General features: G+C 43.8%; 1 protein-coding gene across 2 annotated transcripts in view; it reads right to left on the bottom strand.

Moving 5' to 3' along the window:
• Positions 1-17323, bottom strand: part of PHLPP2 (PH domain and leucine rich repeat protein phosphatase 2) — a 90258-nt gene extending 72935 nt beyond the window's left edge. The window contains exons 1-2 of one of the 2 annotated variants that reach the window (XM_062176759.1): positions 17225-17323; positions 7645-7928 (exon numbers count right to left, since the gene is read on the bottom strand). In XM_062176759.1, the coding sequence (XP_062032743.1) occupies positions 7645-7928; positions 17225-17323 (383 nt within the window). The remainder of the gene's footprint in view (positions 1-7644; positions 7929-17224) is intronic. The other variant, XM_062176760.1, reaches the window with a different exon arrangement.
• Positions 17324-17572: the final 249 nt, after the last annotated feature.

The following is a 17572-nucleotide window of genomic DNA, read 5'->3' as shown; positions in this document are numbered from 1 at the left end:
AAGTACTTGGGCCATCCTCCACTGCACTCCCGGGCCATAGCAGAGAGCTGGCCTGGAAGCAGGGCAACCGGGAAAGAATCCGGTGCCCCGACAGGGACTAGAACCCGGTGTGCCGGTGGCACTAGGCTGAGGATTAGCCTGTTGAGCCACGGCGCCGGCCCAAACAAAAGCTTTCTATAAAAAAGAAAGAAAGAAAGAAAATGTGCTCTCTTTCTCTCTATGAACTTCTATTAAAAAAAAAAAAAAACAAAAAACAAAAAACAAAACACCCTTTTGAGAGACAGAAAGCTGCCACCTGCTGGTTCACTATTCAAAATGCCCATAAAGGCCAGGCAGAGGCCAGGAGAGAACACATTCTCCTAGTGGGTGGTATAATCCAAGTATTTCAGTCATCACCACTGCCTCCAGGGTTCACATTAGCAGAAAACTGCAGTCAGGAGCCAGAGCAGGAACATAACCCAGGTATCTCACTAGGCCGAATGTCCACCCCTACCATGAAAATCAACAATGCAGGTAACAATACATGCAGCAAGAATAAGGATAGTTCATTGGCTGTCCTTTATATCGGATACTCTACTGAAACTGTTTAGGGTATTACAGAATTATGACTTTTGAAAATGAGCTTCAGAGTTTGAAGCTGTAAATATTTCATTATAAAACCTAGTATTTTAGGGCCGGCGCTGTGGCGTAACGTGTAAAGCCGCTTCCTGCAATGCCAGCATCCCATATGGGTGCCGGTTCGAGTCCCGGCTGCTCTACTTCCCATGCAGCTCTCTGCTATGGCCTGGGAAAGCAGTACAAGATGGCCCAAGTCCTTGGGCCCCTGCACCCATGTGGGAGACCCAGAGGAAGCTCCTGGCTCCAGACCAGCACAGCTCTGGCCGTTGCAGTCATCTGGGGAGTGAACCATTGGATGGAAGACCTCTTTCTCTCTCTCTCTCTGCTTCTCTCTGTGTAACTCTAACTTTCAAATAAATAAATAAATCTTAAAAGAAAAAACAAAACCTAGTATCTTTTATGTAAACCACATTATTTTACAAATGCCATTTTTGAAGAAGAGAGATCAAAGCACTTCATAAATGACTTGCACCAAGGAACCTAAAAATCTGTTTCTAAATTACCATATTTCACTGTCTAAAATATCACCATTTGAAAGATACATTATTTTTTTGCATCATCACTGTATAACAAATAATATGACTACCACTTGTCCTGGGAGAAAGAGTCTAAATCCTTAGAATTTCCAAAGAAATAGGAGAGTCTTTGTTATATATATATGAAGATCACCTCTTCATTTATGCCAAGATGAGATGACTCAGACAGAGGCTGGTCACCAGAAAGATCAACCATGTAAAATTAGAGTGCTGGGAGCTTTGAGTCAACCTGGCCTGTAGGGGGAGCAAAGATGACTACAGACTGAGCTCAATAACATCAATGATTTAATTGACATGTCTTCATAGAGAAACCACAATAAAAACACTACTGAAGTTCAGTGGAGATTCCCTGGTCACTGCACAGTTCGATGTGCCAGGCAGGTGACAGGTTCTGTTTCCACAGAGGAAGGCACAGAAGTTCTACGTTTGGGACCCTTCTAGTTCTCTCCACATGTGTCATTTCAGTTGGCTGGTTTAGATTTCTACCTTTTATACTAAACTTTCACTGTAAATACAATACTTTCCAGTGAATTAGTGAAGCTCAGCGGGTCATAGGAACTCCCAGATTTGTAGGCAGTTGGTCCAAGAACAGGGCCCCTCAAAGCACAGCTAAAATCTGAAAGGCAGTCTTGTTAGGGTCCACAGCCTTTAACACATGAAGGCAATGTTTACCCTGAGCCTCTCAATCAATCATTTATTACTTATATCCCTCAAGAGAAAAAGAGAGGGCAAATATTATAAGGAGAAGTATATAGGGAGGCAAGACACTTGTGCCCCAGTTGAAACCCTATCAAGGGGCTGGCGGGGCTGGCGCTGAGGCACAGCCCGTAAACCTGCTACCTGCAGTACCGACAGTGCCAGCATCCCATATGGGTGCCAGTTCGAGACCCGGCTGCTCCACTTCTGATCCGGTTCTCTGCTATGGCCTGGAAAGCTGTGGAAGATGGGCCAAGTCCTTAGGACCCTGCATCTGCGTGGAAGACACAGAAGAAGCTCCTGCTTCTGGCTTCGCTGGCCATTGGGGCCATCTGGGAGTGAACCAGAAGATGGAAGACCTTTCTCTCTCTCTTTCTCTCTCTCTCTTTCTGCCTCTGCACCTCTGCCGTAACCCTGCCTTTCAAATAAATAAAATAAACCTTAAAAAAAAAAAAAAAAAAAGAAACCTTATCACCAGTCAGCTTCAGGAATGTGCTTTCTACCTAAATTCTATGGGCCTCTGTCACAACTATAAATCAAAGGGAAATAGTTTCATTGATACCCAATTGGAACACTCTTGGTTTTGCGAAGACAACTCTTTGTTCTGCCCCATACATGAAGACATTAAGCCTCTTTTGGTCTTTGCCCCATAACTACCAGTAACTCTTCCCAGCAGTTGTGACAACCAAAGAATCCTGTCTCTGCACTTATTACCAGATGGAAAGGTGGGGGGGGGGGGGCAGAGTGTTGAGCTAGGTAGAGCACGCTGAGTTGGGTAACTCAGTTTCATTAGTACCTTCACATGTTAAATTTCTATATATTAATAATCCCTGAGTTATACTAAAGTGACAAGTCCATAATGGACAAAAGGAAAGAAGCAGTGGAGTGATTCAGAGAAAACAGGGTAATTTTAGTTTCAGGAATCCCATTTCCAGGACCTACACTAAGGAAACTGGCAATGTGAAGATTCATGGCACTGGATGAGTCAACACACAACACTACTTCTGGGAGCTGAATGACTGAAACAAACCAAATGGTAATGTTGACTGAGCATTTATTAGAAGCCGTGGGGCGGTGCTGCGGCACAGGGGGATTAAAACCCCAGCCTGCAGTGCTGGCATCCCATATGGGTGCCAGTTCAAGTCCCAGCTGCTCCATTTCTGATCTAACTGCCTGCTAATACACCTGGGAAAGCAAGGGAGGATGGCCCAAGACCTTGAGGCCTTGCACCCACATGCGAGACCACGAAGAACCTCCTGGTTTTGGCCTGGCCCATCCCTGGCCATTATAGCCATTTGGGGAATGAACCAGTAGATGCAAGACTTTTCTGTCTGTCTCTACCTCTCTCTGTAACTCCAGCTTTCAAATAAATAAAATAAATCTTTAAAAAAAAAATCATACATCATTCTAACTATTTTACTTCCTTGCTATGAACTACAGCACATCACTTCAGAACTTAACAGAAATATACAATCTCAGGCCCTACCCTTCTCAATCAGAATCTATATTTCAACAAGCTCCCTAAGTAGACAGTATAAGCAGCATTATTTTACAAGCATCAATTCACTGAATTGGTGCTGTGACGTAACAGGTTAAGTCTCCATCTGTAGAGCTGGCATCCCACTTGGGTGCCAGCAGAATCACGGCTTCTCCACTTTCCATCCACTCCCTGCTAATATGTCTGGGAAAGCAGTGGAGGATGGCCCAAGTTCTTGGGCCCCTGCACTCAATGTGGGAGAACAGAAGAAGCTCCTGACTGTTGGCTTCAGCCTGGCAAGCCCCAGCTGCTTTAGCCATTTGAGGAGTGAATCAGTGGATGGAAGACCTCTCTCTCTCTCCCTCTCTCTTTCTCTGTAACTCTGCCATCCAAATAAAAAGATAAAATAAAATAAAAAATCCATAACATAATCTTCATAACATAATTAATATAAAAATATAATATATAATATAAAATAATATAAAAATAAAATAAAAAATCCATAACATATATTCTTCATAACATAAAATCTTCATAACATATATCATTAATTTAATCCTCCAAACAACTCAATAATACAAATATTATCATCCTCCATCACTGAGGCACAAAGCACTATATAACTGGCATAGTAACTGTCAAAGCCTGGATTTGAACCCACACATTCTTATTCTAAAATCCAACCTTTCAACCATTATTGCATTTTATTTCTCAATTTGTAAGCAACAGATAGTGTGTATATATATATATCCATAAAACAAAATATTCTTTGTCTATTAAAACTAGAGTCTAAAGAATTTTTAATGATACAATGAAAGTAAAATGATCTATTAAGTGAAATAGACAGGATATAAAATTGAATATATGATTATGAGCTCAATTATGTAATTATCAAGAAGTATGTGTGGGGGGGGGGGAAATGTCACCACCATAGGTTAAGGGAATGGAATCTGGTATCAGAATGCCCAGGTTCAAACTTCAGTTCCACCTCTTACTAGCTGACTACTCTCAGGTGAGATGCTTAATTTTGTTTTCTTTAGCTATGAAGAGGAAAAAATTCATCTAACAAGACTGTTATGATGATTAAATGAAGTAATCTACATAAAGCATAAGTGTTAGGAAAAGAGGTGCAGAATATAGAGGAGGCAGTGTATGAATTTAGTGCCAGAATGAATTTATTCAGATAAAATAAATTCGTAGAGGTGGGTGACATTTGATGGAATACATGGAGGAGGGCTACGGATGGGGATGGGGGTAGGGGACAGCAGGCAGAGGTGAATAACTGGACTGGTCTTTCAGGCATTCTAATAACTGGTCTTTCAGGTGGCCATGGAGGGGTGGGGTATGAAGGCAATAGGGTGTGAGACCCAATTGAGATTCAAAGGCAAGGAATAAATTCCATTGTTTATCTATCTTTTGGGCAGTGAGCAAGAATGGCTAAGGCTTATGCATTTGTTCCATCACCAAAAAGTAACTGGGGGCCCAGCAATGTGGTATAGTGGGTAAACCCGCCACCTGCAGTGCTGGCATCCCATATGGGTGCCAATTTGATTTCCAGATGCTTCACTTCCAATCCAGCTCTCTGCTATGGCCTGGGAAAGCAGTACAAGATGGCACAAGTCCTTGGGCTCCTGCACCCACTTGGGAGACCTGGAGGAAGCTCCTGGCTCCTGGCTTCAGATCAGTGCAGCTCCAGCAGTTGTGGCCATCTGGGGAATGAACCAGCAGATGGAAGACCTCTCTCCCTCTGCCTCTCTCTCTGTAATTCTGCCTTTCAAATAAATAAATACATCGTTTAAAAAAGTGTAACTGAATACTGTTTTCTCTTCCTAATTTTTCAGTTCTCATAATTTCTTCAATGAATACATATTATACATCAGTAATCAGCAAATAAGGTTCTTTTAAAAAAGATACTGCAATAGATTGTCAATTATCTTATAAAGGGCCATGATGAAAAAGTACCCTCTCCTCTAATTAGATAATCTAAGACCGAATAATTAACAGCTGAGTAATAGACCCAAGAAAGATCTTGAAATAAGCTAAAAAATGAAACTAAGGGTTACTACTGTGCCTACTCCTCTTCCAGAGAGCTGTTACTTAGAATGAAGTCCATCATCTATCTTGAATGATTTAGGTATTCCAACTGCCTGGCAGCATCTGCCTGACCTTGTGTGGGTTACCAGAGCTCTCTTAAAGTCTCAATTTTCACCAACTCAAAGGAATTACACTACTTCCCTTGAAGTTATTGGGAGGATTTTAAGAAAATGTGCATAAAGCAGACTGACTGGCACAAAGAAATGCTTAGCACTGGCTGCAATCTGTCAGCATCTGCATCGGCATCACCGTCTTAGCAGGATTAAGAGTTCTTGAGCTCCTGTCTGGCAATGAAAATATATTCCTTCAAACAGTTCAACAGTGTTTTCATTATTTGCTAATCAACTGTATCTTCAAAGAATTATTTCATTATAAATTATCAAAGCTACAGGACTAAAGACAGACATTCTCTAAGTACAGTTTAGATAGTAAACTATACCACATTTGGATACTTAACTAATCACACAACTAGTGCTAGCAAACCAATTCCAGCAGGGTTTTCCCCATATTTTTAAATTATGTGTAGAAGTAATCATTGGTATATAAATGAATTAGTCATATGCTTAAATAAGTGAACTCAATCAATCACTACCAGCTACAATCTAGGTCAAGACTTCCCACCTGATAAAATTAGATCAGAATCAGTGTTCAGATTTAGAAAAGCCTAAGGATCACCCAGTCTGATCCTTTTGTTTTACAAATGGATTTAGGAAAGGTAGTTAACTGGTGAACAACGAAAACATTCAAATGCTAATCTACTTTCTCAAGAATTAGTCCAAATTCTAAAATACACAGCAAACCTCAATTTACACTTTAAAAAAAGGACATCAAATTTTTAACTCAGCTAAAGGTGTTACTATTATTATCACACTTTCAAGGTATAACTGGGAGCTTCCTTTCTCACTGTCAACCTTACTCACAGCTTTGAATTCTGTTTCAAGACATTTTTTATTACTGGGAACAGGAAGTAGAGGAAAAAACAAATTGGTGGGGCATTTAAAGAGCTATTATCATGTCTAATTCAAAGAACTCATAATGATCTTTAATAAAAAAATAACTGAACCAAAGAGTTCATACGCACAGTTTAAGAATACTACAAGAACATTCTTCTTCACATTTGTATAGAAAAGTTTTAGGACAGGAATGGTTTTAAGCCAGTGAAAACATGTTCAGCTTCATTCTTCCAAAAAAATGAAAATTAAAAAAAAAAAAAATTCACACTATATTTGCAAAAATCTAAGTCACTAGGCTTGGAAAAAGATTTTCTTGAAATCATTCTATAATTTAAAAACTCTCAACAATCATTTCTATTTACGAGCAGGTATGTGCTTATGCATGCGAATCTATTTCTATATAAAATATAGTATTAACACATTTTGAAGGGGAAACAGATACACTTTTATCATTTTTGATGGAGATATAACTTCTATGAAAAGGAATTTGACATATCTGTCAAAATTACAATTCTCATAAACTCCACTACCAGGAGTTTATCCTAAAGACAGATTCCTATATATGACAGCTATCACAAGAACCAGTGCAGAACCGTTTGTAGTAGTAAAAAATTGGTAACAAATTGAATGTCCGTTAATTGGAGATGGGCTAAAATTATAGTAGACTCATAAAATGGAATACTACTGCAGCCATTAAATAAATGATAACTACATAGCTATTAATAGGGAAAGATCACTAAGGGATATTAAATCAACAATATGTTGCATATAGCACCATTAGTTTTTATAAAGAGAGAAGTAGAGACACATAGTCATGCGTTAGCAAATATATACATTTATGATTGCATAAAATATCCTTGATTCTATAAAAATCTAGTAATAACAACTTTCTCCATAGAAATATCTGAGAATATCTGAGAAGTCAGGAAATGGAGGAGACAGGGCTTACTGCTCAATCTCTAACCTTTTATAAATTTATATTTAGTTCTGTCTACTTTTCAGAAAAATTAACAGTTAAAACATTTATTTTAAATTTATAGATAACTCACCTATGACCCATTCCAAATTTTAAAAAAACCCTCTAATTTTTCTTTACTGATAGTTTTTAAATTCAAGAATCATAAACTTAGCATTTAGAGCATAAAATTTTTTCAATCCTCATCACTCCTAGTCAACATCATTTCCAGCATGATTACAATGCTAACTTCTAAGCAGAAACACAAATGATTTATGTTACAGTAGAATTAGAGTGTTAAAACTCAAATCTCACCTGACCAGGTCTCCATGAAGCTGTATATATAGACTTTCTCTTCCCTCTCCAGCACATATTTCTGACACTGGTGTCTCCACTGTGCAAAGGACAAGATGTAAGTCAGAGGAGGAGGAGGAGCAGGAAGTAGAGGAGGCGGTGGCTGGAGTGGCAGTGCTGGTCTCTGCGCCATACAGGTAAACACAGCCTCTCTTCACATCTTCTCTCAGCCAGTCTCTTTCTCGAGAACCAAACCTACTTCTCCTAGTCAAACAATTTCTGCTTCCATTGCGTTTCATATTTCTCTAAAAAAATACCATGAGAAAGAAATTAGCCAGAATGTCTGACTGAGTTAGACAAGTTCTGTCATCACCTCCCTACTTTATATTCACTAACATTTCACTTCAGTATCCCCTCCTGCTGTGGATCCCTCAGCATTTGCCCGTGTTTTTTTTTTTTTTTTTAATTATTTATGTATTTATTTATTTATTTATTTGAAAGGCAGAGAGAGACAGAGAGAGACAGAGAGTGAGATAAAGAGACCTTCCACCAGCTGGTTCACTTCCCAAATGTATACAACAGCCAGGTCTGGGCTAGGCCAAAGACAAAAAACAAAAACTCCATCCGGATCTCCCACACAGGTGGCAGAGGCCCAAGTACTTGGAAAATCTTCTCTTGCCTTCCCAGGCACATTAGTAGGTACCTCGATCGGAAGCAGAGAAGCCAGGACTTGAATCAGTGCTTACATACGGGATGCCAGCATTGCAAACCACAGCTAAACTCACTGTACCACATCAACCTCCACCTGCCCATTCCTAACTTACTACTAGATTCTCACACATCAATCAACTACTCTGACCCTCTCTTTTACAGACAAGCATCAAGGATAACAAAACAGGAGCCAGCACTGTGGCGCAACAGGTAAAGCCGCTGCCTTCAGGGCCAGCATCCATATGGACACCAGCTGCTCCACCGCCAATCCAGCTCTCTGCTGTAGCTTGGGAAAGCAGCAGAAGATGGCCAAGTCCTTGGGTCCCTGCACCCACATGGGAAACCCAGAAGAAGCTCCTGGCTCCTGGCTTAGGATTGGCCAGAGCTGGGCCACTGTGGCCATTTGGAGAGTGAACAAGCAGATGGAAGACCTCTCTCTCTCTCTCTACCTCTGCCTCTCTGTAACTCTGCCTTTCAAATAAATAAATCTTAAAAAAAAAAAATCTTTGTACCAACCATCCAACTTGCACAAATTTTACTATTTTGCCACATTTAGCTGCTATCATTACTCTAAAGAACACACATGTATCCAAAACATTCCTAGATACACAGCTGTGGTTATCTGGCAACTCCTTCCTTTCTTTCTCCAGAAATAAACACACCACTGCATTTGGTACTTATCATTCCAAGCATTTTGTTTGCCATATACTATAAACTAGACGTACAAAGGCAGTAAGAGTATATACTTAGTACTGTTTTACCTGATGTAAAAATTTAGCTAAACCTCAACATACTTAAGTTTCACCTTGCAATTTTATTTAGTTCAACAAACTTAGAAATGCAACTATGCTAATACACAAAGCTCATTCATTTGAATAATATTCCATTTTATGAATACAATATAACTTACTCACTAGCCTGTTGATGGTATTTAGTTTCCAATTTTTCGTGCTGGAAACAATGTCACAACTGACAAAAATTTGAGTATCTCTTTATGCAAATATGTAAGTTTCTCAAGGGTTCTAACCCTCTGCCTCATATCTGAAATAAGGACAATATCAATACAAAAACACACAAATATTCTCTCCATTGCTTTCATGTTTCAAAAAATTACTACTGCATTCAACAACTCTGGTATGTGAAATTCATACACACATTGTGACATCAAGTTATCTCAAGGTAAAAACAGCCAATATAACAAGTTTCTTGGGGCTGGCACTGTGGTGCAGTGGGTTAACGCCCTGCACTGAAGTGCTGGCATCTCATATGGGCGCCGGTTTGAGACACAGCTGCTCCACTTCCTATTCAGCTCTCTGCTACGGCCTGGGAAAGCAGCAGAAAATGTCCCAAGTCCTTGGGCCCCTGCACCTGTATGGGAGACCCAGAAGGAGCTCCTGGCTCCTGGCTTCAGATCAGCTCAGCTCCAGCCGTTGTGGCCATCTGGGGAGTGAACCAGCAGATGGAAGACCTTTCTCTCTGCCTCTCCTCTCTCTGTGTAACTCTGACTTTCAAATAAATAAATAAATCCTTAAAAAAAAAAAAGCAAGATTCTCAAATTCAATGTTTCCCTGCTCTATGTTAATGACAGGTCATTTCTGTTTTAATTTAAAAAAGGAATTTCCACAATCACACTAACCAACCTCTGCAGTTTCTTTCCCCATATCCTTCAGTCATACCCAACTATTTGCAAATACCCAAACACACCAATGATTACACATTTCTGTGACTTGTCTGCAACGTTCTTCACCATCTTGTCTACATGAGTTATTCTTCAAAACTCTACTCAGATATCACCCTATCCACAGAAACTTCCATGTCCTTCCATGTCCTCCTCTCTCTTCCCCATTCTCCCCTCCTCCAATCTAGAAAGAATTAATGACTTTACTCTCTTCAGTAGAGCTTCTAGAACATACTTTTTTCATTTTTTTCTTTTTCTTTTTCTTTTTTTTTTTTTAAGGTTTATTTGTTTATTTGAGAGGCAGAGGCAGAGAGAGGTCTTCAATCTGCTGGTTCACTCCCCAGATAACCGCAACAGTTGGAGCTGCGATGATCCAAAGCCAGGAGCCAGGAGCTTCTTCCGGGCTTCCCACACAGGTACAGGGGCTCAAGGACTTGTGCCATCTAGTACTGCTTTCCCAGGCCATAGCAGAGAGCTGGATGAGAAGTGGACCAGCTGGAAATCAAACTGGTACCCATATGGAATGCCGGTACTGCTTCACCAGCTACACCACAGCGCTAGCCCTGAACATACTTTTAATGTATGTGTTTGACAATGGGTTTTCATTATTTATTTGCTATTTCTTCCTCTCTTCCACCGACAACCTATTATGTGTTAACACAGACTGGTGTAGAGATGTATGCACAAGTCAGCTGATATTACAGAAATGTATTCCCAATCTATACTTCAGCTCAATTAACCCCTTAAGAAGCTGAACAAACCTGGGAAAAATCTCCATTTTTTGTAGAGAAGCCTATATCTTTTCTCTCTATCAGCTGCAATATGAAAGAGAATAAATAAAAATAGTTCCACTGCTGGCACTGTGGTATGGTGAGTTAAGCCGTTGTCTGGGACGCCCACTGGCATTCCATATAGGCGCCAGTTCAAGACCTGGCTGCTCCACTTCTGATGCAGCTCCCCATTAATGTTCCTGGGAAAACAGTGGAGGATGGCCCAAGTCCTTGGGCCCCTATCAACACATGAGACCCAGAAGCAGAAATGGGCTCTTGGCTTTGTCCTCACTCAGCCCCAGCTTTTGCAGTCATTTGGGGAGTGAGCCAGTGGATGGAAGATCTCTGTCTCTCCCTCTAACTCTGCTTTTTTAAAATTTTGTTTATTTGAAAGTCAGAGTTACACAGAGAATAAGAGACAGAGAGAGAGAGATCAATCTTCCATCCGATGGTTCATTCACCAGATGACTGCATTTCAAATAAATAAAAATCCTAAAAAAAAAAAAAACAACAACAAACTGTTGCACTAATATTTCTTACTGGGGAATTGAAATACCTATGAATAAATCAAGTGGTAGATGCCGGTATCCCCTATGAGCGCTGGTTCGAGTCCTAGCTGCTCCACTTCCAATCTAGCTCCCTGCTAACATGCCCTACAAAACAGCAGAAGAGGGCCCAGGTGCTTCAGCTCGGGCCACCCACGTGGCAGCCAAAGAAGCTTCTGGGTTCTGGCTCCTGGCTTTGGCTTGGCCTCGTCCTGGCCTAGTCCTGGCCATTGTGGCCAGCTGGGGAGCAAACCAGCGAATGGGAAATCTCTCTGTAAAAATTATCTCTTTTCAAATAAATAAATTAAACACAGATATTTTTATAATTATTGAGATGAGATAGTTGAGGGTAATTTGGGCACTTAAAATTATATTTCTAAAGTCTGTAAAAAAGGGGGCAAGGAAAAGGTAGCAAGTATTCTCACATGGGAAGGGAAAAAAAACAAGGATGAAAAGAGACTCACAGTTCAAATGTAGGATAACACAGGTAAATGCAGCATTTTGTGGATCTCGGGGGATTTGAGTATACCTACTCAAAACCATGAGGATTATTATTCATTCTAACTTCAGAGAAAAGGGATTAAAGCCCTGCTACAAGTGGGAACTTGGTCTCTCATCACTTCAAGCACACTTCCTCAACGCTGACTACTTCAGAATTAACAAACAGCCGCCAAGTGTGTGTGTCATAAACACAAGGACCATCATATTGGTGCCACTTAATATTAATTAGTTAAGCACTGGTTGTTGTTGTTATTGTTGTTGTTTTTTAGAAACAAAAGAGCACTTGCATCCACTGGTTCACTCTTCAAATGCTTACAATGGCAGGGGCCAAAGCTCAATCCAGGTCTCCCATGTGGTTGGCAGGAATCCAATCACTTGAACCATTACCACTGCCTCCCAGTGTCCACATTTGCAGAAAACAAGAGTGAGGAGTCAGAGCTAAGTATCAAACCCAACACAGAATTCTGGTATCTGTTTTTCCCCCTAAGTTTATTTGTTACTTTTATTTATTTGAAAGGCAAAAAGACAGAGAAACAGACATCTTCCATCTGCAGGTTCACTCCCCAAACGCCCACCATAGCCAGGCTGGGCCAGGCTGAAATCAGCCACCAGGAACCCCATCTGGGTCTCCCACATGGATGGCAGCTGAGTCATCACCTGCTGCCTGCCAGGGTGTGCATTAAAGGAAACTGAACTGGAAGTGAAGGTGGGTCTTGATGCCAGGCACTCCAACTTGGGTTGTAGACGTCCCAAGCAGCAGCATAACCTGCGCACAATGCCTACCCTTATGTGGGAGTCTTAACTGCTAGGCTCAATGGCCACTCCATGGTTGATTTTAACTATTCCTTTTATAAAATCATTGGAAAAGATTTACTGATCCATCTGAAAATCGTAATCTACACAGTATAGTAACAAAGAATCTCTGGAGGTGGGCACTACCACTGCTTAGACACCAGTATCCCAGAATGCCTGGGGTCAGGTTACACACCCACTTTGGCTTCTAATGCTATTATCGTTCAAGTCCTGAGTCCCTGCCACCCCCCTGGGAGACCCAGATGGATTTCTTGGCTTTTGACTTCAGCATGGCTCAGCCCCTGATGTTGTGAGCATATAGGGAGACGGAAGATCCCAATCTCAATGTCTCAGTATCTCCCTCTCCCTTTCACTCTCACTCTTCCTCTCAAATAAATAAAAATGAATAAACATTTACCAAAATAATTATGGAAAAAAGTAAAACAAACTGAATTCTGAACTCAATGGAGAAAAATGAATGAGCACACACTATTACACAAACCACCTCTCTTTAAAGAAATTTTCTAAGGTCAAATAATGGCCCAATCTCAGAAAAGTCAATAAAGTCCCCAGGAAGTAATATGTTAGATCATACATGATATTTTTCCCTATGAGGATTCAGTCTTTTTTTTTTTTTTTTTTTTTTGACAGGCAGAGTGGACAGTGAGAGAGAGACAGAGAGAAAGGTCTTCCTTTGCCATTGGTTCACCCTCCAATGGCCGCCGCGGTTGGCGCACTGCAGCCGGCGCACCGTGCTGATCTGATGGCAGGAGCCAGGTGCTTCTCCTGGTCTCCCATGGGGTGCAGGGCCCAGGCACTTGGGCCATCCTCCACTGCACTCCCTGGCCACAGCAGAGAGCTGGCCTGGAAGAGGGGCAACCGGGACAGAATCCGGTGCCCCGACCGGGACTAGAACCCGGTGTGCCGGCGCCACAAGGCGGAGGATTAGCCTAGTGAGCCACGGCGCCGGCCAGTCATTTTTCTTAACATGCTCTTATTTCCCTTAAAACTAAGTTCCTCGGGGCCAGCACTGTGACATAGCAGGTTAAGATGCTGCTTCTACAATTGCATCCTATATTGGAGCATTAGTTTGAGTTCCAGTTGCTCCATTTCTGATTCATTTCCCTTGAGAAAGCAGCAGTGGCAGACGGCCCAAATACTTGGGCCACCCATACGTGAGACCAGGGTGGAGTTCCCAGCTCCTGGATTTGGCCTGGCCCAGACCTTGCTGTTACAGCCATGTGGGGCGTGAACCAGAAGGTGGAAGATCTCTACTTGTTCTCTCCCTTGCTTTCTCTATTGCTCTTTCACATAAATAAATCTTTTAAAAATAGACTAAATCCCTTAAGGAACTTTACATGATCAAAACTGTGTATTGTTGGTCATCATTTACCACAAAAGGTCTGTCTCCAGTCTACATGTCTCCACCCCACAACAATGGACTGCGGCAACAGAATTTCAGTAGATATCCTCTCTCCAACCTGATCATTTAAAAGGTCTGCATCATAAGCCAAGCAGTCTTACAACAGCGCTCTAGATGGACTGTTTGGCTATTACTAGCCCCTGCTGCACTGCCTGCTTCTCCCTTCTTCTCAAGAAGGTGCTGCTCCCCTGTCTAACAGCAGGTGATTGCTGGAGAAGACCTCTGAGCAGCCAACACTGCTGATGACACCGTTCCCGGAGCTGCTTTCAGCTTTTAGAATCACCATTCCACTGGAACTGCTCGACTAAGGACACTGTATTTTCTCCTCAACTCTTAAATAAGAACTGTTTTCACAAACCTATCTAAAAAGACAACACAACTATAACCATCTCTCACATCAAGTTAGTGCATAAAGAGTACAGTTAAGATTTAAAGATTGTTCTAGGAAGCAAAACATCTTAGAGTAAGCCATGAATTAAACACCCACTGTTTCATTAACTTCTAACTCTCTGAACTTAAAGATAATATATGAGGCCTATGATGAGGTCAAAGGTGACAGACTATTAAACACTCATATATATATACAATTAAGAATAAGATATCTATGGCAAAAACAGGATCTAGCAACTCAGTTTTCTTAGAATGGAAAATAGTTTAAGGTAGAAAATGTTCCTAGAAGATGTTTCTGCATTCAAAACTTCAAAACAACATGGGCTCACCTCTGAAAATATGCATGTTATAGAATATTCTGGAATTGAGCGGTGGAGGAGTGGGACGAGATAGAGGATGAATAATGTCAGTTCTTTAAAATTTTTTAGTATTGTTTAAAACAATATACACAATTTTGATAAAACCTTAAGTGAATTTTACACCAACTAGATTAGTTGTAACTTCTTATCTTCTACAGATTGAACAAGATAAACAAATAAATCTCAAAACTATAGAAAGCATCTGAAAAACTTACCAATCTATGCATCAGCAACTTGCTAAATAAACCTGAAATTATATTTTTAACAAAATTTTCCAAAACTTCATGCAGATGGACCTTGACCTAATCTAGCCAACGTATATAGGCTTAGTTACATTAGCCTTTACTTGGAGATCTATACTAGCTGCAATAAAACAAGAGATGCCTCCCACAGCAGGAGCTCAGTATGGTAATCAACACCAACTACTGGAATGTCTCTAATGGTCCCCAGATTGGAACATGAGGGAACCAGTGGTAGTCTGTCTTCAATAAAGGTCCTCATGTCTCAATTAAGTTTCCTCTCACAACTCATTCCATCACCAAAAACAGTTGTTACCAAAAAATCCAAAGCTGTTTACCTTCTAGGGCATTTCCTAGTAAGCCAGACCAGAGGAAATTCTGTATTCTGTTCATCCACAATTTACACTTTCATGATGTTACCACTTTAAATAAATACCAATAAACAGGCCGGCGCCGTGGCTTTACAGGCTAATCCTCCGCCTTGCGGCGCCGGCACACCAGGTTCTAGTCCCGGTTGGGGCGCCGGATTCTGTCCCGGTTGCCCCTCTTCCAGGCCAGCTCTCTGCTATGGCCCGGGAAGGCAGTGGAGGATGGCCCAAGTGCTTGGGCCCTGCACCCGCATGGGAGACCAGGAGAAGCACCTGGCTCCTGGCTTCGGATCAGCGAGATGCACCGGCCTCAGTGGCCATTGGAGGGTGAACCAACGGCAAAAAGGAAGACCTTTCTCTCTGTCTCTCTCACTATCTACTCTGCCTGTCAAAAAAAAAAAAAAAAAAAAAAAAAGGACATAAATACCAATAAACAGGTATAAGGTTTATACAGAAGTCAGAGTTAAACTATGAAAAGCTATTTAAGTCCCTGTGTTAAGACTGGGAGATAAAAGCAGGAGAAAATGTTTCCCATTCTACAGAATTATAGTCTATGCAATGTTTCATGGATTCACATATCTATCTGAGAATGAGAGAGAGAGAGAGAGAATGAGAGAGAGAGAGTTTCCATTTGGGGGATGTCCTAATAATCTTAACTTAATAATAATCTTAATAACACAATATTGCTCAACCACAATCCCAATTAACAAGGATTAATGCATTCTTGAGCATCATGTGTTCTCCCTGTTTCCCACAGTATTTCTGAAAGACATGAATTTCCTTTCTTCCTTCCCTGTGGCAAGTTTCAAATCCTGTCGCTCGCTCGCTCTCTCTTCCTCAACTCCAGAAGGAATTCCATTCCACCTCCGAAGGACACCTCGTTCACACATTTGACCTACAGAAAAATTTCTCAGCAACTATTCCAAAGGCTAGTAGCAAACTCCGCCCAGTGAGCCTCACACAACCACTCCCTTACCCATCTGCACTGTCCTCTCCCCACCTTGGCATTCCTGGTACGCCGAAACTTCCAGCCATCATCTCCAAGCCGCCCCTGCCTCCCAGCCCGCATCCATGTCCACAGCCTCCCACTCCCCAGTTCCTGCCCCCCCACCGCCCCTCCGGCTGCCTGTTGCATAACGGCTCCCCCAGCCCCGTCCCGCCGGGTCGCCGGCCGGCTCCCGCCCGCAGGAGCGCCCCTTCGGCCCGGCCCCGGCTCCCCCGCACCACGCGCCCGGCTCGTCCCCGCGGAGCGGCTCGTCCCGGGGCTCTCCTGCCCGGCGGGGCGTCCGCGAGCCGGCGCCGGGTCCTAAGTTGGGCAGTAAACCCCGAGGGCCGAGAGTGCCCGCTCCGGCCGCGCGGCCCCAAGCTCCCCGCAGCACCGGCCAATCATCGCCGCCATCCTCCCGCTGGGGTGATGTCTTCAGGTGTCCGGGGAGAGCTCTGCGTACTTCCAGCCCCGCTGCCGCGCCGGGAGCGGTCGGCCCTCGGAGCCCCCCGGGGCCCAGGGGCGACTGAGGCAGGCCCGGGGGGCGGCAGCCGGGGGCCCGGAGGCGGGGGCCTGCGGGGCTGTGGCGCGCGGCCAAGGATGGGCAGCGACAGGGACGCGGGCGGCCGAGGCCTCGGCGGGGGAGCGACGCGGAGGCCTCGGCAGGGACCGCAGGGACCGCGGCGCCCGCGGCCGAGAGCGCGGGGCTGTGGGGCGGCGCAGCCGACGGCCTGACGCGGGGCGGGGGTCGCCGGCCGCCTCGGGTACCGCGCCGGGCGCGGGCGGCCTCTGCCCTCTAGGATCCCCTCCCCGGCCCGCCCGCCTGCTCGTCCGCCTCACCTTCAGGACCCGGATTCCTCCCGGCTGGCGGATCGCGGGCGCCTCAGGCGGCTCCGGGGGCTCCAGCGGGCCCGCGGGCCCCGGCTCCACCTCCCCCATCGGCGGCCGAGGCTTCACAGGGACGCCGGGCCGGCGCGACGGCGCGCGGAGCTTCGGCGGCGCGCGCGAGCAGCCGGCGGCCCCGCCCCCCGCGGGCCCCGCCCCGGGCCCGCCCCAGGCCCCGCCCCCGCGGCCTCTGCCGGCCTTGCGTCGCTGCGGGCGCGGCCGCTGAGCCGCATCCCGGCCGAGGAGCGGCCGAAGCCGGGGCGGGCGGAGCCTGGCGCCGCCGCAGGGCCGGGCCTGGGCTGC

The sequence above is a fragment of the Lepus europaeus genome, chromosome 19 (assembly GCF_033115175.1).
Source record: "Lepus europaeus isolate LE1 chromosome 19, mLepTim1.pri, whole genome shotgun sequence".
Taxonomy (NCBI): domain Eukaryota; kingdom Metazoa; phylum Chordata; class Mammalia; order Lagomorpha; family Leporidae; genus Lepus; species Lepus europaeus.
The sequence above is the reverse complement of the archived record's forward strand: the minus strand, read 5'-3'. Positions and strand labels throughout refer to the sequence as shown.